Below are 17,143 nucleotides of genomic sequence, written 5' to 3' on the forward strand. Positions count from 1 at the left end.
GATTTCCTTATTATGAAAAAATAAGGATGGGTAATGATATGTCATAGCCTAATGAAAACACAAAACAGTTGGCTATGTACTGAGTAAACTGGTGAAATGTAATTTTACAAATTTATGTGACTGATCTTTCCAAATGTAAACTTTTAACAAGAACTTCTATCCTCTAATAATCTTAGTTTTTCATCCTTGAATCATCAATACATACCTTTCTACTAGCCTAAAATATCCAGGTTATTAAAAATGAATAGAGAAACCACATATTTGTTATTTGTCCTTCTAGCCAAATCATTGATAATAATGTACACTCACTAAATGTTGTCTTCATTAATGAAAACTAGCTAAATTCCTTGGCAACCAATTATAAAGGCTAAATACTACTTTGAAAAGGAAGAGATGGGAAAATAAATACATTCACAAAAAGTGTTTGCTATTCTAAATATCTGAAGATTCACAGGAAAGTGAGTACCCTCAAATCTAATTCTATTGGAAATGTTTGTCTAACAAAGTGTCATATATACAGATATATCACTGTGAATATTAAGAAAGCAATGTCTGCCATGCCTTAAAATACATACTTGTACTTTTGAAAGAAGTTGGGAGCTTCAAAAAGTTTGGACCACTCTGCCTTACTCAGCAAAATTTCATCTGTGATAGCAAGACCTAAATTAAAGACATATTAAACTTCTTTGCATATTTCACTATAAATATCAGCAATCTGACAATTAAAAAACCTTTATTGTACCACATGCATACATTATAATGAAACATAGTTACTAATTAAATTTACAAAAACTTCCTCATTTTAAACCTATTCATTATGAAAAAACCATAAAGTTTTACAATAGGGGTCATTACTGAATCACATAAGTAACTACCAATAATAATAGTATTCTAATACCTTTTATATGTAAGTAACTCCAAAAATTAATGTTATCTACCATGGAGAGAAAAAACTTGTAGATTTTTTTTTTCTTTCTGGTTTTTCTTCTATTAAAAAAGATACTAAAAAACATATGTATTCCCATAAAGGGCAACACAAAGTTGGAAAATCTTACTATATGTTTTGAATTTCATGTAGTTTTGGAGTTCTTGATGGAAAATAGAAGATAATATCCCCATTCTTGCCCAACTTTCTTCCTTAAGGGCTTTATCTTCCTGTTTGCTTAGTCTCTGCCTGTGGAAGAGACTAGAAACTGTAATTCTACATGGCAACAGCATATTATTAAGGCACTAGATTTGGCCTACAAAAATCAATAATGGAGTTGAAGACATCCCAATATCCACACAATATTTAAAAATTAAAGCTTTTACTATTTGTGTAAAGTCAAACATAACTTGTATATCTGAAAGGAAAAAGTATATAACTATAGCATTTAAGTAATGAATTCTCTAGAATATGCTGTAATTCTTAAATTGTGAAGTTTTTGTTTGGAAATTATTGTTTTAATCAATATGGTATAATATAATGCTACTAGGATTATAACAGTATCTTAAAATTTTGTACAGGAAGAAAAGGGTAAGGATAAAAGAACTTACCTTGTTTAAACTCCTCAACCATGACCATCCGTGTAGAAACGGACACATTGTACGTAGAATTCTGTTGTGGGTATGCTGGTGTAATTATAGGCATAAGATGGTACCTATCACTGGGGTTTACCTATATATAACAACAGCCAATCAGTTTCTTCAAGTACACATGCAACAGAAATTTGGACTTTTATCCTTTTTGATAAACTGAACAATGATCAATTTTAATTGTATTCATTGATGAAGGTGAAATCAAGAAAATGCAGGTCAGTAAGCCTTGTTTTGAAATTGTTTATAAAGTATCAGAGAATAAATCTAATCTATCAGTCAAAAGTTCCATGTAAGTAAATGAGCATGTTATACTAAATTTTTCAGGATATACAAGCGAATATAGAATGTAAAAAAGACTAATTCAAAACAGTATCCTAATTTTTTTTTAAATATAAAAAAAATTGACTGTATTCTGGGGTCAATTACAGATTCATTTTTATAAAACTGCTATATTAAAATATCTGCTCACAAGCGCTTCTAATAATCTACTTTTACAGCATTACTAAGAACAAGGTACCTAAAATGAAAAGATAAAACTTTGTGTACCCTAATTATTAGGATATTAATATAGAATTAGAAACTTTTCCCCACCTCCAAAAAACCCTAAGGAGTAGAGGACAAAACTGTATTTTCTAAAACATTATGCTTTAAGGTCTCCAAAGAAAATTTTTAACATTTAAAAAATTAAAATTATAGCCATGTTTTTAAACATAATTGAATACCAAAGAATGTAAGAACTGAAATGAACAGACACGATCCAGCCCAACATTTGAATTTTATAGATGATGAAAATGAGGCCCAAAGAAGGCATTGCCACTAGTTAAAACAAATACTAAATGGCAGAAATCAGACTTAGATCTTGTCTCAATTCCCTAGATATCCACTACACTTTATTGCAACGCATTATAAACTTTACATAAGAGATCTAAGAAATACTTAAGTCACACTATTCATGTTGGTTTTGCCTTTCAAAAACATCAACAGCATTATTTAAGGATCCAGTTCTACACTTAACGCTGAGGAGCTGAATTGCTGTTATCTCAAATAGAAAAGTCTGAATTATAATTCAATTGATCTACTCTTGAAGTTTGGAAGCTTTTGTATATATTTAGTCTTTTTTAATAAGAGAAACAGAAAAGTTTTAAATGCAATGATGAGACCAGTAAAATCAATACTGGCATAAGAAAAAATGTATATAAAAACCCACTAAGTTATGAGTGATTTTTTAAAAATCAATTAAGTCTCTCTTTCTGAGACCTGAATTTTATTTTTCAAATGAAAAAAATTATCAAAATGAATTTTTTCAGTAGTGATGATTAACACTCCAAAAGAACTACAAGTAAAGCTATCACTTCAAACACATTAATGCAGTTTCCAGAAATTCAAACCAACTGTAACAATTACATCACGGATGGTTAAAATGGTACTTCTTGCAAGTGGTCACATACTAAATGATTTTGTCAACAACCTTCATATTACAAATCAGTTTTAACAAAATGTTTACATAAAATAAATACAGGGAATATTTTTAGTAGCCTTTTATTTTGTTTTCTTATGCACAGATGCCCGTACAAATTTTACTTACATAGTAATAATCGTATGATTAAATATATATTGTAGGTTGCAAATCTCTTACTGAAGTCAGTATGTTCAGCTAGATAATATATATTCTTAAGTATGTTGGTAAGTTCACAGGGTACAAAGTAATTATATCCTATAAATTATAGGACCATTACAGCTGATGTTATAATGAAGAATAATAATGAATTGCTGACACAATTGCCAATAGTCAGCTACTTCCATAAATACCTAAAACATGAAGTCTCCATGGAGTTTTTTTAAGCAGTTGATTTTACTTTTTACTGTACAGTGTGAATTTATAGGGGAAAAAATAATACACTAACCCTTGGGTCCCATACAGGCAAATTAAGATTGCATTCTTCAGGTTGTTTCAATAGCACTGGATTTGGCCATTCCCTGTTTAAAAAGATTGTAGCACTCGATAAGACTATTGGATATTACCATCTATACTTTTTTTTTAATAACAATGTATTTTGTGAAATGTGATCCTTCTTCATTTTGCCCTCTTGACAAATCAACAGATGAGAGACTTGTTATTCTGTTTTCTTCAAGTTAAGTCTATGTAAGGCGCTTTCTTTCTAAACTATAGAATCACAAAAATAATTTGAAAAATGTCCCACATTGCAGCCCTCAAATATGGCTGGCAAAGCCATTATATAGTAATTACGATTGGCTCTATGACATCTTGACATGTTCTTCAGATCAAATTCCACCATGAAACAAGAGAAACCCACCCTTTCAAAGAGAATCTGTTCTTTATTCTAGGCTCCCAATTCAGAGAGAATAGCTATGGCAATATAATCAATTTTAAAAACTACATGCAATAAACAAAAGATTCTCCACTATGATTAACTTAAGATGGTGTAGCACTAACAACTGGATAAAATAAAAATACTTTTTCTATATAGTGGGATCATTTCTTTAAAGTCAGATACTTTAAAATTAGCTACAAATAAAAGCCCATTTAAAGCTAGACAGAGAACATGTCTACAACTTATCAGCACTGTTAGAGCAAATTAAAAGTATTTGACTTAAAATGTGTAATGTTCATTTTAAAATAATGAATCAAAAAGAGCTGCAAATAGGTAACTAGACACAAATGCAAGAGGATAAACCCCTTAACCTAGAACAATACTTTAGGAGAATGGTAAAAATCATCAGTTTATAAAAAAATGCAACTGAGTTCCATAAAATGACAAAGGAATAACTATTTTTCTTATGCCTTAAACACTTCAAAAAGTAAAAAATTAAAGTCACTAAATCATTTCATAAAGACAAAATAACAAGAAACTAGTCAAGATTTCTTTTAAAAAAATGTTCACAATATTTACAGATTTTAAAAAGTGGAAAATTTTATTAACTATCTGAGAAAAGCAAATTTAGAGTAAATAACTTTTCAAATGTCAAGAAATTTTTCTTTTTTGCATATATTTGTGAATGTAATCTTCTTATACGTTTCATGTGCATGTTATACCATTAATATGTTATTGGCAATAACTGATTAACTGAGTGCTCCCCAAAATATACAACTTAATTTTAAGTAAAATTTTTAAAAAGGTCCCAAAGTAAGGAAAACAGGAAGAAAGCTTTCTCAAAAAGTTAATGATTATCCCAAGTTACCATTTTTATTTGATTATACGTGACATTCAGGTTTAAATTAAAGTGAGATTATGTGAAGATTTCTTAGTGTGAAATAATACTATATTTCTAGCCTGTCTCATTCTTTTTGGGGTGGTTGGAATTAGCAATGAGAAATGAAATGAGATTTAAGTTTTTTTGCTCTCTAAAAAAATAACACAAATTCTAGGTCCCCATTAAACTAAACTGTTAATTATGTACAATTTCAAAATCTGGAACCAGCTGCAGAAGTGTCATAGAAATAAGACTAAACTTCAGTGTCTACAATCAATTTTATTTTAATATAATCTAAACACATACCATTTAGAAAATACCAAGAAAAATTTATGTACAAGAGTTGATGCTATTGCATTTGGATAAAGCTGGCAAGTTCTTGCTACTAGCATAGCCCAGGAAACACCACCGAGGAAACCTAATATATTGGAATAGATGTTGTGGCCTGTTGATAAGGGAAAAAAAAAAAAAAAAAAAGTAAGTTAATGGGGAACAAAACACACATCTTTTTAATTAGCTACCTAGCAAATTCTGAACTCACGTTTGGCCCAAAGTTTGATAGCTCTCAGAGTTAACCTGAAGTTGTCAATGTTTGGTACTAGATGTAAAATTTCATCGGTTACCCTGCAACCTAATGAACAAAAGGGAAGGAAAAAACATTTCAGATTATCGAAAATTCATTCTAAAATCTCCTATCAATTTATTGAAACTTTCCTAGATCAATAAATAAGAAAAAAAAAGATTATTTTATATATTGTAAAGTAGAACACAAGTACAGTAAAATACAAGTCTAACATATAGGATACTATCAATAAAATGGGGGAAAAGGGAGAAAACTATTTAGCGTCATGTTTCAGCTCATGACTGAGAGTTATTCTCATTATGGAATATTAACTATAAGGAATAAATGTAGATCAACATATTTTTAGGTTATTAAGAATAACTTGTTCACATTATTGCTTGAATCCTTTAATTCATCATCCAAATTAAAGGGATAATGATATAGTAAATCCTTTAGATCAAACGTTGGGCTATTGATTTTTTTTTAAAGCACCATACTGGACACACTCTTGGACCCTATAAATTAATCCAGTCTCAGACGAAGATGAAATAATTCAAAATAAAACTCAACTATTAATGCACTAGAAAACTCCAAGAACTTTATTCTTATTTGATAAGAAAAACTGATATTATATATATTTACATACCATTAAGACTTCTTATGCATCTAATATCTAAATTTTTTAGTAGACTGTCATCACGCAGGTCCAAATCTTCAGGAATAGTCTGCAGTGCTAATCTTGCAAATAAAATATCGATCTAAATCAAAACAAAAAGTAATCACTCACAACTATCAAACTACTGAATTTTCCAAAAAATTTTCAGAATACATAAAAAATTATTCTTCTATTAAGTGTGTGTTACTCGATATTGTATGAGGACATATTTTGATGGAAGTGGATTTCTTTGACAAAGAGACCTGAGTTTCAAATGATAAATGACGGACAAAAGCAGCTACACCCAAAGAAAGAACACTGGGAAACGAATGTGAACTATCTGCATTTTTGTTTTTCTTCCCGAGTTATTTATACCTTTTGAATCCAATTCTCCCTATGCAACAAGAGAACTGTTCGGTTCTGCAAACATATATTGTATCTAGGATATACTGCAACATATCCAACATATAAAGGACTACTTGCCATCTAGGGGAGGGGGTGGAGGGAGGGAGGGAAAAAAAAATCGGAACAGAAATGTGTCAATATAAAGTAATTATTAAATGAAAATTAAAAAAAAAAAAAAAGTGTGTGTTACTACTGACATACCCCCTGGATAATGTATAATCTCCTATTATTTCCATGAAGAAACCTTAATTATTCACTATAGGTACTTTCTATACAGATGTGTTAAAACACAATAATGGGTAGTTCAAATCATAGCTATACTATTTCTAATTTTGACCATATTTAGTCAATTCACTTAGGAATCTATGTGTATACAATTATTTATACTAGTTTAATTTCAATGATGAATATCTACCAAAACAGAGTTTAGCAGACTGCTTATTGATTTATTAAAAATAGCCAAATAATATTTTATAGTTGGAGAGAATAAAGAATTTTCAAGAAATTTAAAACATTTCCACTGTTGTTTTTAGCACATTACTCCATTTACTATGAATTATATGACATTCAAGTAGTTGTAGAATCAGACACTTTTAAATAGATGTTTGAAATGGTAAAAGGGAACTACAGCCACTTCCAGATGATAAAGATTAGAACTACACATTTGCTATACAAATATAGCAAATTATTGATAATGATAAGTTTAATCTACAAATTTACCTTAAGGGCTTCTTACCAACAGAAGCTAATAGAAGTTACTTTAAAGAATACATATCAGAAAAGGTAGGGATAAAGCAAAAGTGAAATTGACAAATATATTTTAGAAAAGAAATACTCTTCCCAAATCTAAACATAAAACTGAATCTAAATATAAACCAGTTTCATTCCTCTGTAGCCACACAATTTCTATAGTATGGGATAAATAATAAGAGACATTTAACACTGTGAAATAATTATTTTAGACTAGAAAGACTGATTATGCAGGTTTCTTTAAAAAGCTTCCATTCTAAAAACCCTCAATTCCAATCAAAGGAATTTAGTAAGATACACTTTAAAAATTGGTCTTATGTATGCTATGTTTGCTTCATTTTTCTGAGACATAAACAAACTCAATTATAAAATTTCAAGGTACAACAGAATACCATAGAATTTTAGACACAGGATAACACAATACAAACAATAATAATCTAAAAAAATAAATAAAATAGTGTATACATATACTAATAGCTAGAAGATTAGTATGGAAGTCAGTCATGTTCAACCCCTGAAACATACTACTTATTTCACTATGAACATGTTTTAGTTCCTCCCTATTTGCTCAGGAAATCCTTTAAACCAAAATGGTTGATAAGCAGTAGCAAAGAGTTATCACACTGGGAACTGTTACAACTAATGAAAATCATAGGTTACAGTAGAAAAACTATTATCCTAGAAGGATTCTGATATGACACCCTAATATATATTGGGGAACTGAGAAACACATTATCTCATGTGTATTGCCACTATTAAATTCTTCCCAACACATCTAATTTTCGTATAAAGGGAATAATAGTTAAAAGTCTCATTTAAAAGAATAAAATTAATGAGTATTCCTAATGATTTCCCATCTCTAAAATCCTGTCCAATACAGAAATTTCCAAACCAATAACAATATTTTAAGAATTTACACACTTTTCCATATAAGATCATTTACTTCAAATATTTATAAATTTAGATGGGAAAACTTTAGAAATAGCCCTAATAGAGTAAAATACTGAATAACTATAGCATTTGATTTTCTTTTGTTTAAGGAGTGGGAGAAGTAGGGTAAAATAAATTCTCTCTACCAATGCAGCTTAGGATACTCCATATAATTTATTGTTTTAAACAACTGACTAAGAAACCAAGAGGTTAGGTGATTTGGTTAGGATCACAGAACTGATAAATGTCCCTATCATCAGAATTAACTCCCTTCTCACTGCCAGCTCTGAAAATCTCTGGTTTTCTTCAGAGCTATGAAGTACCACCTTATAAATGAATCCTTTCTTGATTTCCCTAGATCAGTGATTTTCAATGGTTGTTTAGTAACAAACTAGTTAAGCTGTGAAATTCTTTCCTGTGAACTCCACAGTACACTTTGTTACCTGCTCTTCTTGGTTTGATACTGGATGGGAAATGGGAGTCCCACACAGAAGAATTAGAAGACTAGCTGCCTAGACTACAGTATAGTGGTGAAAGGGAGCTTGAAATGTAATATTTTAAAAGCCAGTATTGTAAAAAATTTTCAATGCTAAACACCTGATCCTAGAAGCAAAAGGATTTAACAAAAGCTTATTTTTTAAAAAAAAAAAAAAAGGGGGGGGGGGAGGAGGAAGAGTGTAAAAACATGTTTTAACCATGTTCCTAATGTTTTACTGACTGAGGAATCAAGGAAGACACTGAAGTTATGAAGCTGAGGGAAGTGGGATGATGGTGTTGCTCACGACACAACACTACAACTAGGATGGGTACAAGGAGAAAAAAAAAAAAGAGCTATATTGTAGGATACTCAGTTTTTTTTTTTTTAAATGCAAAAAAAAAAAAAAAAGAAATTCAGAAGGCAGTCCAGTCCTATTAAAATTTAACATATAATATAAAAATTCTAGATGGAAGAAGTTAAGTTTCATATATGACATTCTTTCCATTCTTTAGAAAATTTTTTTTAACTTGCCTTTTTTTTTTTTTTTAAGAATTTTTAACTTAGCAAGGTTGCATGACTTTTAGTCTAGTTACACAGATAGGTAGGAATGGAGGATAAGAGTAATCCAAGATTGGACATAACAAGTTGCAAATTCAATAAGACAGAAAGGGAACCAAGCATATAAAATACTGCAGAACTGACACTGGGAAGGGAATGTACCCAAAGGGTACATGAAGGGAGGCAGAACAGAAGGTTACAGTAAAGACAATAAATTTAGGCAACAATAAGGCACTGGATTGAGTTGGAATGGCAGGAGATTATGGTTCAAAACAAGAAATGCAGAGTTCTTGGTGACAGAAATAGAACTACAGGTGATGGCAAGATCATAAGTGAGACCAATTCTGTAAGTGGAGGCATTAAAGCATACAATTATGAGCTGAATAGACTTGAAGAACTGGGAAATTAGAGGATGTGAGGGAACAGCAATATTTAAATTGATATCCTATATTCTAAGTGGAATTCTGGATAGCAAAAAAGACTGTAATCAAGGAACTGAAGTCACTGAGAAAGGAAGGATAATTAGACAGGGCCAGTAGATCACAAGGATCTAGATTGGGTGATAAATTTGGATAGTATGAACTAAAAGAGACTTGAGTAACAACAGTAGAACTGTAAATAGGTGTGGGAGCAAAGAATATTCCAAATGTCAAACTAGGAACTTGTGGTTTTTAGAGCATGAGAACATATAACTGAAAAGGACAAACAGGGATGCAATATTATTCCAGGCAAACTAGGTGTAAGTAAATAAATGTTAAAAGGCAGAAATGAACTCCAGAGAAAGAATTGCAAGGTGTATATAGTATATCTGTTGAATTATGGTAAAAGAGTTCTAAAAAAGCGAAGAGTGAATAGAGCTGGATTGGCATACTGGAAGGTCTAGAGCTAAGGTGGATGGGAATAAGGAATGAGGAAGTAACATGGTTTATTCTTATGAAGCTAAGGAATTAGCAATCACCGGGATAAGAAAAGGGTATAAGTTGGAATTTTGCCAACATAAGAAAAAAAATTCAGTTTAGAAACAATGCAACCAACTGAACTTTTCTATTATGATTTCTGGACATACTTTACCTTAAATAAATAAAAAGATTCAAGTTGTATAGAAAAAAATATCTTTATAAGAGCAATTGCCATAGTTTAACAAACCTGTTTTAACTTTCATATACCCTTTGATCTAGCAATGAGTACTTGAGTACTGTACTGAGTCTGTAATCCGAAAGAAATCATAAAAGAGGGAAAAGGATCCACATGTGCAAAAATATTTGCAGCAGTTCTTTTTGTGGTAGCAAATAATTGGAAAAAGAGTAGATGCCCATCAATAGAGGAATGGATAAACAAGCTGTGGTACATGAAGGTAATAGATTATTGTTCTATAAAAAATGATGAAGAAGCTGATTATAAAAAGGCTTGGATGCTGAGGGAAACGAGAAGCAGAAATACATTGTTCACCAACAGCAGCTTATAAAAGGCTTAAATTCTTTCTAAGCAATTCAATGATCCAAAGCAATCCCAATACACTTTGTGGACAGAAAAAGACATCTGTATTCAGAAAACACTCTAAGGACACTGAATGTAAATCAACACATGCTATGTTTACTTCTCCTACTACTTTTCCCTTTTGCTGTGATTTTTCTCTCCTTTCATAGATTATAGTCTCTGAAAAGTCTTAAGAGATATCAACAGAATACAAGCTCTCTGAAGGCAAAGAGTCTGCTCTTTGCTGTCTGCTGTCTCTATATTGCTATTATCTGGAACATAATATAGTGAAGCTCTTGTTATTCACCACACAATGGGCAATTGAAAAATATGTAATGGTATGAATAGAATAAAATATGTACAATCAAGTGCAGAAAGTCAAAGAAATGTCTGGGGGGAAAAAGATTGAGTCTATTACATATATAAAAAGAATATCTTTGATGCAAAAGGGCAGCTACATGGTATAGTCAGTAGAGAATTGGGTGTAGAGTCAGGAAAATTTTAAATCAAATTTGGCCTCAAGACAACCTAGGCAAGTCGCTCCATTTGGACTCTGTAAACTGTAAAATAGAGCAGATCAGTTGTAATTTGTATTACTGAAAGGAGTACACCTCAAGATGAGAACATCAATGTAATGGATAATAAAAATATAAGAACAGCATTAAGACGGGCAGCTAGGTGGCACAGAAGATAGAGCACCAGCCCTGCAGTAAGGAAGACCCAAGTTCAAATCTGATCTCAGACACTTAACACTTTCTAGCTGTGTGACCCTGGCCAACAAGTGATGATTTTTTGTTGTTTTTTGTTTTGCTGAGACAATTGCCTCAGTAAAAAAAAAAAAAAAAAGAATAGTATAAAACCACCACTGCTACCTATCACCTCAGATAACTCCTACAAATACCTGTTAGAAAAGCAAGAGAGTATGAATGTTGAGTTAATGCGCATCACCACTCAATTCATTTATCCTATTCTCCTTAAACTTAGATTCCACAGTCAATTATTAGTTATGTTACAAAGAGACAAAGTGAAATTAAAATTTAACTTTACCTCTATACCATCAAAACATAGCTTGATAACTGGTACAAACGCCTCTTCAACAGCCTGAAACCAAATTGAAAAATTTCAGTATCTGGAAAACTATATTCATATTGCCATGGTAATTAAATTTCAGCAATATGTTCATTTTAAGTAAAATAATTCTTTGGGGAGAGGGGGAGGAGAGAAACAATCCTAAGGAAGGATAGAACTATTAACACTGCTTTATATTTTAACTATTAGGTCACACAGCTTGAAACATTGAACCATAACTACAATTACTCAAAAAATCTCATATATTATTAATCTATGACTGAAACCTTCTATCCGTTCTCAAAATATGATAAAATTCACCAAATAGATGCATTAAACTTTACCCTTAAATCTTTTACTTCTTCCTGTAGCTTCAATTTTTCATAGAATGAGGTGAAAAAGTCACTTCGGTCAACATGTCTTGGTGCAACACACAATGCATCAATATCAGCACCTGAGAGAAATAAATCCATCAAATTGCAGACAGCACTCAAGGGAATGGAACTCTCTAGATAAAGGATTCTCAATCTGGAAATTTGTTAACTTATTTTTCTTACTGTCTTGATGACATTTCACATAACTGGCTTCCTAAGCAACCCTATGTATTTTCTATATTTAAAAACATTACTCTGACATCTGTAGATTTCAGAAGACAGCTAAAGGAGTTCATGACAAAAAAAAATTTTTCTCTAATATAGTTAACTGCATTCCATCTGACATGGGTGAGCATTTTTCAAAGAAATACAAAATTTTAACACTAAGACGATAGAAAACTTAAGACACTTTTGAATAATTAGGATTTTCAGGATTATGCACTGCTTCATCAGTGTACATGCAAAACTAAATATGAGTTTAATCATTAAAATTCAATCTCTGTCTCTCCCCCCATAAACATTGCTCAAGAATAGGGGCTAATATGACACTGATACAAACATATGATTTCACTGAAGGGAGACATTTCCCTCAATGTAAAATACGTAATATTCTACAACTTTAAAGTCCTTAAGAGAGATACTTGAGACATTGGAAGATTAAGCAATATGCCCGGGTAACAAATCCATTTTGAGACAGAAGAACTTGAATCTAAGAGTTTTTGACTCCTAAGCTGGTGTCTATCTACATCACTTTAAAAAAAAAAAAAAAAAACAACCACCTCACAATATAAATGATCACCAGCTTTTCAATCATTGTCTCTTCTTAAAAGAAGACACAGGCTGCCTCCTATAGAAGTGAGGAATGAATGATAAATGATGCCACTGGGGGAAAAACTGTATTTTAGAGAATCATCATCAAAAACCAGAAACAAGCTAGAAATTACTTTCATTCAATGTTCTTAATGAGTTTGTTACTTTTTACTACTCTCAATCCCAACTCTTTTTTTCAAGTCAAATCACCTCCTTAGCACAGGAGAACCAGCCCTAAAACTAGATATAATGCTTACTGCCCAAGTGACTGCAGGCAAGTCATTTAACCATAATGGACTCCTCATCTCTAGAATGTGAAGCCTAATTCCAGATATACTATTTATTTACCCACCAATATTGATACGTAAATCCTTACATGCTTTCAATATTTCTGGATCAGAACAGAATGCCTTTTCCAAAAAACTTTCCCCCAGAAATAAAGCCTACAAAGGAGGCTTCTTCTCTATTTCTAGCTGCTCAATAACTCCTCCTCTCAACTCTCTCAAAGTACCTGTCTTAGATCTCCAGGGTGTCAGATTCTTAAAATCACAAGATTATTTTACAATAAACTATAACACACTATGTATTATGGACATAGCAGGTATCCCATCAATACAAATGAATGGCTAACGGCAATCATAAAATATCAATCCCTATGTCCTTTTCTCTTACCCCTTCCAAGTTGAGCAAAGGGAGTATTGTTGGTAGACCACAAAATATAAAAGGGATGATCCTGAAAAACACTCATTTCTACCAATTTAGAAACTACCAATTATAAATTTTTCCCTTAGTCTTACCCAAATCCCTACTATGACATGAAGGGAAAAAGTGACATTCTCCACCCCCCAAAACCAACAAAAACAATCCTTAATACACAATATAATAAAACTGTCTCCAAGTAAACAAAACAAAACAAAACAAAATAAAACAAACAAACAAACAAGAATTTACCTTTTGTATGAACTCCTAATCTGTAGGATCCAAATGTAAAAATTTTTCCTCCAACATTTTCAATTACAGACTGTGGAAGATTCTATTAAAACAAAAGACGTAAGGTTATCTTTCAAATGTAGAAGACTGAAAATTACTTTTGATTTTTACTTTCCAAAGAGTACCAAAAAAAGTTTTTAGCAGATTTGGATCTGAAAGGTCTTCAGGGTGCCTACAAATTGTATAAGCTCTATAAATGGATGTATCCTTCACAAGCTAACTTTCAAAAACTTTCAGAAATCTCATTTTTCAAGATACATCCTCTAATTTATTAGTCTATAAATGAAGGCCTATGCCATAACACACACATCCATCTACACACACATACATACCCCTTCTTAATGACTGCAATATTCATTTTTAAAATGTAGCATTCTCCAACTTTTACTGCAAGCATTCCTGGAAACTATGTCATAAAGAAAACTATAATGCAGAGCAGCTCCTTCCATAAGAATAATTTAATAACTGAAATTACTTTCTCAAATGACTAAAAAGAAAATAAATGCAACAAGATACATCTAATAATTCTTTTATGCACACAGCCTACAAAATGAATGTGCTCTATAATTTCCTTCTCCCCTTTTCCTTCCTGCCTCTCTACTCGGCTTTTCTGTATACATGTACATATGTATGTATATGTGCATATAAACATAAAGCTCTTGCTTTATGTAAATCAACATTAAGCAAATACAACTTTACCAAAAGAATTCTGAAAGATAAACAAATTCCTCCCCCAAAAAAATATATTAAACTATTTATTAATACTGTGTGCTCTCTGTCCATGGCCTCTTCCCTTTCCTCCTCATTGGTTCAATATTGTATCACCTCCCATTCTCATCCAAAAATGTAAACAAAACAAAAAAGCTTCCTAAGTCAAAACAGAAGAACTGATAAGCATGGAGACTGTTACCAATGGCTGCCCATGGCTTGAGATTCCCAGAACCGAGAATCCTTTGCCCCACCCATCCAAATGTCAGGCTCCCACAGATCTGTCTTCCATTCATCTGAGTTTGGGTATCACCATTTTTGTCCCTTGGCCTCTATGTAGTCTTTTTCCTGCTCTCAATTCTCTATCCCTGGAACCCTTTTGAACTATGTGCCAGTCTCCTTACTCCACAGGCTAGTCTCCTTATTTCCTCCCTTTCTCTCTCCCAAACTGCTTTATGCAGAGAAAAGTGGAATGATCCACTTACATAAAGAATGAACTAAGGGGAAGGACGTGTTTTACCATATGGAGGGGAATATGTGCATTGCATTAATATACACAATGATGCTTCTTCTGTATAATGACATTTCTTCTTCCAATGGGAATTATTTTTAAACCAAAGGCTGATCTACCAATTCTCCTTTGCTGTCCAATAATTATTTTAAAATTTCACTTTGCTTCCTAACTTTCCCAGCTTCCTTCCAAGTTCCATCTGCAAGTCATCTTTGTCAATTGCTTCTTTACTTATTATCTCCAATTATACTAGAGATTGTATGTACAGTTGTTTGTATGCTGTCTCCCCCATTAGTCTTTTAGCATACTTCACTGCAAAAGTATGAAAATAAAAAATTAAATTTAAGGCATTAGAAATATCTAAAAATGTGTTTCAAAACATTTATAAGAATAAAACAACATAAACATTAAACATACGCACTTGCCACCTCATGTTCTGATTGTGGAATTGAGTCAATTATATAGTTAGCAAAAATAGAAACAAAGATAAGATGTTTATTTCAGTTATCCATAATGTACCTTAAAAAACTTCCTGGCCCTTCTGAAGTCATATCTGTTACTGCCCTTTGAGATACTATTCTAGGTCTTCATTTTTGTAATAAAGCTATAGAATACGTAAGCTACCTCAAGAAATTAACCAGCATTTTAATCACTGATTGTATGAATAAAATGTCCTGTAGTGAGAAAAGAATTAAGATTGATGAATGCATACACTATCCCAGCTTTGGTTATACTTGTCATTCCTCAAAAAGGGAATGAGGTTATTCAACAATTAATTTTCTAATTAGATTAAAGCAACTATAACTCAAAAAACTGTCTAAAATCAATTGCTAAATAACCCTACAATATAAAAGCAGGACAATGTCATTAAAAGAGATGGAAATAAAAACATTTAAAATATAAAAAGAATTATTCACATTAGAAATTACTTCATAAAAAGAGGAGTGAAGGCTTGGTTTGAAGAGCAATTTCCCACACTTACTTACATATGATTTTTATGTAACTTTTCATTAACACAGCTATTGTTCAAAGCAAGGTACATCTTATGCAAGAAATGAATTAAATTCTGAAATGCATTAATCAAACATATATCTAACTTCTTAACCAAAAGTTTAAGATTTTATATTTGTAACAATCTAGTTATAAATTTTTATATCAAAAATCTAAAATGTACTAACCATTATAGAATTTTTGCTCTCCAATTTAGTTAAGTATGTTTTACAAGTCTGTTCAATCTGAATAATAGAACAAAGCTTATTGCTATTATTCCACCTCTAGGTCTTAAAATTTCCATACCTTGCTTTCACTGATTTCCCGTATCCATTCTTTTACCAGGTTATTTAATTTTCCCAAAATTAAAATCCTGTTGAGAAAACATTAACATTTTTCTATTATCATTTACATTTCATCATTCAATATCATCAATAATAAAATAAATGCCAAAAAGCTTTTTCAAGGGGAATCATTTCAATAATAAATGTTTATGGACTTATATTTTCTGATGTCTAGGCTATATCATGAAAGGTATTGTATGTAGGGTAAATATTTTAAAAATCAGCTATACATTAATCTAAATTAAAGCTTTTTAAAACTGAGCTGCAAATCCATATGGGATCATGTAACAAAGTAGAGATCTCAAAAAAAATTGTAAACAGTAAAAGGTATCAAATAAAATTAAACAAGTAAATCTATCTCATTAGTATGCAAATTTGCTTTCATCTTTTATAAATGGTAAAATTATATGTATACCAAAGAATTGTTTTAAAATAAATTTAAGACTTACTTTCAGTAGCTGTTCAATTTCTATGTCTATTCTACATATCTATATGCAAAGGGTCACGTAAAAATGAGTGAAAAGTGGTACAAGTGGAAAGTTTAAGAAGTCCTATTCTAACTGACTGTTACACACAAAGTTGTACACAAAATTCCCCATTTCTCCTCATAAATTCTTAATTATACACAAACCACTTTAAAAAAAAAAAAAAAAAAAGGAAAAAATTTTGGGAGTGTACAAAGGTAGCCAGAGTGGAAACATGACCTATGACTTTTCACAGAATATAAACTATCTTGATTAAAT

General features: G+C 31.3%; 1 protein-coding gene across 9 annotated transcripts in view; it reads right to left on the bottom strand.

Moving 5' to 3' along the window:
- The window catches only part of PAPOLA (poly(A) polymerase alpha), a 73,519-nt gene that overhangs the window by 38,382 nt on the left and 17,994 nt on the right, over positions 1–17,143 (bottom strand). For all 9 annotated transcript variants that reach the window (XR_007950754.1, XR_007950753.1, XM_051978424.1 and 6 more), the window contains exons 3-12: positions 16,363–16,429; positions 13,809–13,890; positions 12,018–12,127; positions 11,653–11,706; positions 6,000–6,111; positions 5,333–5,422; positions 5,098–5,236; positions 3,483–3,555; positions 1,537–1,657; positions 576–660 (exon numbers count right to left, since the gene is read on the bottom strand). Coding sequence is in view for 7 of the 9 variants with exons in the window: in XM_051978424.1 (XP_051834384.1) it covers positions 576–660; positions 1,537–1,657; positions 3,483–3,555; positions 5,098–5,236; positions 5,333–5,422; positions 6,000–6,111; positions 11,653–11,706; positions 12,018–12,127; positions 13,809–13,890; positions 16,363–16,429 (933 nt within the window). In the remaining 2 variants the exon portion in view is untranslated. The remainder of the gene's footprint in view (positions 1–575; positions 661–1,536; positions 1,658–3,482; positions 3,556–5,097; positions 5,237–5,332; positions 5,423–5,999; positions 6,112–11,652; positions 11,707–12,017; positions 12,128–13,808; positions 13,891–16,362; positions 16,430–17,143) is intronic.

This window comes from Antechinus flavipes, chromosome 2 (genome assembly GCF_016432865.1).
Source record: "Antechinus flavipes isolate AdamAnt ecotype Samford, QLD, Australia chromosome 2, AdamAnt_v2, whole genome shotgun sequence".
NCBI classification, from domain to species: domain Eukaryota; kingdom Metazoa; phylum Chordata; class Mammalia; order Dasyuromorphia; family Dasyuridae; genus Antechinus; species Antechinus flavipes.